Source organism: Mya arenaria, chromosome 14 (genome assembly GCF_026914265.1).
Source record: "Mya arenaria isolate MELC-2E11 chromosome 14, ASM2691426v1".
NCBI lineage: Eukaryota > Metazoa > Mollusca > Bivalvia > Myida > Myidae > Mya > Mya arenaria.
Window position 1 is genome coordinate 23,327,478 of NC_069135.1, and position 5,394 is coordinate 23,332,871.

Genomic DNA, 5,394 nt, shown 5'->3' on the forward strand with positions numbered 1-5,394 from the left:
AATGCATCTGAACACCCTTTATCAATCATTATTTTACTTTATGGTTTTTTTTCAGATTGCAGAAAAGAAATCAAGTTAAAAGTATAACATTTTGGTTTTAGGGCGAACCAACGCCGGTAAAGTCAAGAAAAAAACGCGGAATAATCATCACCTGATCAACTAGACCACTAGGACTACGAAACAACTCCTCGATATTTTGACAACTTGACCATACATTAATGACATCACGTGGTGATGTAAATCAACCAATCACGCAACAACAAAAATGAAACTTGTGGTCGACAGTATTCAAAGACGACATTTGACCTTATATCAACATTTTTGCTGAAGGGTTCCAGCTTTTAGTATCTTAGTTTTAAAAATCCTTATGATTTTACACACTTTATTTTGGCATACACAAAAAGTATTTTTGCAAAAACATGAGCGGGTACCTATCTGCATTGTTTTTCCCTAATCAACAATGATGCTATGTTCCACCAACTTAACTGCCTCATTAGCATATAGTAAGTCAGTAGAGCAGTACGGAATTTCGTTGGTATTTCCCCATACATTTCTTTCAAATAAAGCATCGCGTTGACCTCGGGAATTTACCAGACATTAAATGAGTCTCTATCATAGTAATATACTTACTATTATTGTTTTCTCTAATTATTATTCGTCAGTGGCACTGAGGCGTTGACGTTAATTCGTACTTATTTGACCAACTGTTTCCTATCTCTCTAACAGCAGAACAATGACATTAGATACATTTTCGAAGAGAATTTATTCGGCAACCTAAAATACATCACAGACATGAAAATATAAATTTGGGCTGAAACTGTTAATAAGATAGTTATTAAAACAGAACAGAACATTCAAATAATTAACACTTCAATACAAATCAATAAATTTATCATTATTTGTTAATAACAATAATATCCTGATGTATGCTTTTTTCATCACACTGGATCACGCCGTAAAGCAAATAGTGGTATTCTGATTTTAATGAGATTGCATAAAATTTAAAGTAGTTCATCGTGTTAATATAAAATATATGTAAAATATATATGTTAAATATATTCGCTAAACATAGATATAATGTTTTAAAATTAAAGGCATATTCTTGATTCATAGACAATAGTCTACAAAATTAACACAGCAGAATTGAAGTTCAGAAAGGCGAAGTCAACGTAACTTGTCACTTTTAGTCATGTTCAGAGGCGCAGTTTGGATAAAAAATGTTGTGCAAGTCGATTTTTATGTGGGTTCGGGAAACATGAGCTTTATCTACAATTTTAATCGTTTTTGAAACCTGAGTACCTTATTTGAAATGTTAAATGAAACTGAGTCTGAAATGATCAAATGTTGTACTGAAAAGGTTACAAATTAGGAGTATTCTAAAGCTATAATATTTTTGAAAATCTATCATAAAAATGCATGGTAAACGTTAGCTATTTCATGGAAATAAATCCATTGTCTTCAATGTGTAAGATTAAACACCTAAATAGAACATATGGAAATTATAAACTAAACTACAGAACAGTATTAAAACAAAAAAACACAACAATTCATTCAATGAATTACAGAAAAATGCATTATTTTCCTGAAAATCCTGAATTTGCGTGCCCGAGGCTGTACTTATCGGAAGAACTGCGTTTGCCCTTGAACGCACAGCAGAGGCCAATGCCGATTATTACTTGAACAGCAAGCACAGCAATCAAAAGTCCCATGAGGATATTGAAGTGCATTATATCCAATACATCTGAATCTGAAACGTTGAAAATGTATAGTAAGTTTCAAAACCGAAAGTATCGCGGATCAACAACCTAAAAGTCGTTTTTGTTGATGAATATTAAACATAGCTGCATGATTGAATAAGGTTGCTCTTCCAAATCTCATAACAATATAGCATTACGTTAAAAAGATAGTATGATGCATTTTACAGTCTGGCTTTCTTGTTAAGTTGCTGTGTGTTACTCGTTTACTGTCTGTAACTTTATGCATAAAACAATTTACTCTTGATTTCTTTCACTACAGGAAATGCGCCTGTAGTTTCTATCATATTATTTAACAATTACTGACAATCTTATGAAGGTATTGAATTGTCAGTTAAATTCAATTTGTGCTAAATACTATAGAGCAAGTAAACAATTCCTTTATCACCCCTGAGTATTTTGAAACAGTTTTAAAGTTTCTTTACCCATATTATCTTTTCCTGTCATTTCTCCTTCCTTTTCTTCCATCTCAGACGGATCAACTATGTTATTAAGCCTTGCAGCGCTGGGAGGGTAAGAGTGGCATTCGGGAAATCCTTTTGGTGCTTTAGGTACTTCTGAAAACGATTCGTTGATTAGCATCTGCATACCGTCCAGGTTATGTAACTCGATGTGGCAATGCATATTCCACAGTCCGGGATTATCAGCTCGTATTCTTAGTACTACGTACCCTCCGCTTGGTACAATGATCGTGTCCTTACGGGTCGGTCTGTCTAAATTAAGGTCCGGGACATTTCCATCTTTCCAGTTGGCATTTGACCATGTTGCGTCATTGCAAAACGACTTGTCAGGTCCCGTGTACAAATTTCCACGGCAGTCGACATCACTGTTTTGAGCAACAAATGCACCGTTAGATTCGTTGTAGGTTCCGTATCCCATTTTCAAAACGTAAAAAGAGTGTCCGTGCATGTGGATTGGGTGTGACCATCCTCTACCTAAGCCCATGTTCATAAACACCATCTGTACCGTTTCTCCACTCCCGATGCTCAAAGAGTATGTACATTTGCAATGGTTATCTACTCCGCATTTAGGTTCATCACAAGGAGAATACCATTCCTGCGGCTGGGTAAGAGGACTGACATCTGGTGTGTCAAACGTTCTTCCATTTACAGACCCGGGGTAGGACTTTATACCCGGAAAAGCGAAGTTTAGAAAGACTTCCTTTGATCGTCCAGGAGTGAAGATAGGCGACGGATCATCATATACAGCGGATTGGAGTTCATCAAATGTGACGCATTCCGTGTGCATTTCGGGATAGTATACAAACGGACAATTAATAATTTTGCATTTCAAAGTTTCTGTACATTCCATACGATTCGTCGTTGGGTCTTCATCAGTTGCACCCTCGTATCTTAGTATAGCATCGGCGCGGTGGTATCTTCCTTTAACAATTGTGATTCCTCTGATCCAATAGTTTCCAACTTCTTGGTCTGCAGTTAAAATAAAGTCATATCTCTCTCCAGGATTTATTATAAATGATTCTGCCTCTACTTGTTCAATATCATATCCATCCGAAGCAATGACAGTGATTTTGTGGTTGTCGACGGATACTCTGAATGGATAAAGAGCTCCTGTGCCAATAACTCTGAACCTGTATTCGTTTCCCTTTGTGACTTTGAATACCGTTAGTGGTGCTCCGTTGTGGTCAACGTTATTTTCCTGATAAAATCGACCTTTGCCGTTGATCAGACCTGACTGAATTCGAAAAAAGCTAAAGAATGTTGAATCCAGAGACTGATGACCATTCCACTTATGTCGCCCATCGTAAACACCATACAGCATTTTCATGTGGCCAGTGTCAGAGTCGAAGTCATGGTTCCAGTCTTGAATTTGTAAAATCTTATCCTCGACTTTGGTTTCTAAACGCTCTTTGATAATAAAAGCTCCAAAGAGTCCCATGCTTCTTTGCGCGCCCATGTGAGAATGCCACCAAAATGTTCCCTTGGGCTTGGCCATAAATTCATATCTAAATGATTGCATTGGCTGAATCGGGCACTGTGTTACATATGGAACTCCATCCATCCAAGGTGTATGAGGTTGATGCAATCCATGCCAATGAATGGTGATAGCATGGCTTCGGAGAAGGTTTTTGACGTGAACAATCACTTTTTGTCCCTCATAAACGATAATGTCTGGTCCGGGAAACTGTCCATTTACTGCTGCAACAATCTTTGGGTTGCCCCAGCCGTCCGCCGTGATAACATTTTCTTCTGGAATAGGGTTGGCTTCCGAGGTATTTGTTACGTCGTAGGCATAGAGTTTCCCGGATTCTGGAAAGGTAAGAGTCTTGTGGTCCATCATTGTCAGTTTATGCTCAACTTCAAGATGAAACTCGCACACCTCCATGTCTATAGTGCAGTCCTGTGATTGTACCACTGACAAACCGGCGGGAAGCAATATTGCCAGAACAATACACTCGAGTGATAAACACCCAGTCATGGTGATAGCTAAAACGAAATAAAAGGTTATTTTCAGTATTTCACAACGTACCTGGGTTAAATGATAGTAATTGAAGCCATTAATGTGTGTAATCATCCAGCAAAGAGGTGCATGAAAATATTGGCTATTCAAATTTCTCAAAACAAACATAATCGTATGTGGCAATATTCAGTTTTAAAGTTGAGTGACTGTCAATTGCAGTTGACACATAGGTAGCAGTATCGGTCAAGGATCATGATTGTTATATCATTATTAAATGTATTCATTTACACAAGTCATATTTATCACCTCATCTGACTGATATTGCCATCTGAACAGTCGCTTAAAGACATGTTAATGAATGTATTACGAATATAAGCAGATTTTAATTAAAATTCATCCCGTATTAGATTTTAAATGTTGAATGCTACAATTATATCAATATGAACAATTATGAACAAATCTTTATCTAGCAAATAAACCAGTAAAAATATGAACATATAGTTTTAGATGCGCAAGATTTATGAACTGTTTATATGATAAGTTTTTCATCTATCGACAAAAATCTTATGAATAAAATGCGTTCAATTGTTTTGCAAGTATAGATTATCTACAAGTTGAAATGGAATAAAAATAATTGCATTAATGGCTGTTAAAACAAGAAGAAAAAACATCGATAAATATATCTTTTATATAAGTTATAATTCCGGAACATGAAACCTAACATTAAACGAATGCAAGAAATGATATCCATAATATGAAAACATTCATTAACGGATGTTAAAGTGTGAATTTAGTACATAATTATATAACTTACGTAAATTATAACTTCAAAACATGAACGGAAAACCAAACTTATCCATCAAAAGAACGACTGTCATCCTCGTTACGGAGATAAAAGTCATAAAGTAAGGATTGAAAAGGTTGGCTGAGTCCTAAATACCCATGTTCGGTAATATGATATATCAACCTGAATATATTATTATACATGCTGATTTGTTTATCGAACGCTTCGTTTGCTCAGTGAAAATGTGGTTTCAGTATATAATCGATACACCTCCGATTGATCTTACTAGTCATGTTGCGTACCTGTGATCTATAGTTATACTTCTGAATTGCATTGAAGAACATCGTTTAAAGGAGCGCATTTTAAAATCATTCGTATGAGAGTCAATTTCAATTGAGTGCCGAACGTTACTTTAACCTACTTCGTTATATAGTG

The 5,394-nt window shown here is 35.9% G+C and overlaps 1 protein-coding gene across 1 annotated transcript; it reads right to left on the reverse strand.

Annotated features, from left to right (window-relative positions):
• Positions 1-744: 744 nt before the first annotated feature.
• LOC128216597 (uncharacterized) lies at positions 745-5,124 on the reverse strand. Its single transcript, XM_052923211.1, has 3 exons — positions 4,990-5,124; positions 2,180-4,201; positions 745-1,747 (listed from the first exon to the last, which is right to left on the reverse strand). Exons 2-3 carry the CDS (start codon positions 4,191-4,193, stop codon positions 1,575-1,577), a joined length of 2,187 nt encoding a protein of 728 aa, XP_052779171.1. The 5' UTR covers positions 4,194-4,201; positions 4,990-5,124; the 3' UTR covers positions 745-1,574.
• Between the last annotated feature and the right edge of the window lie 270 nt (positions 5,125-5,394).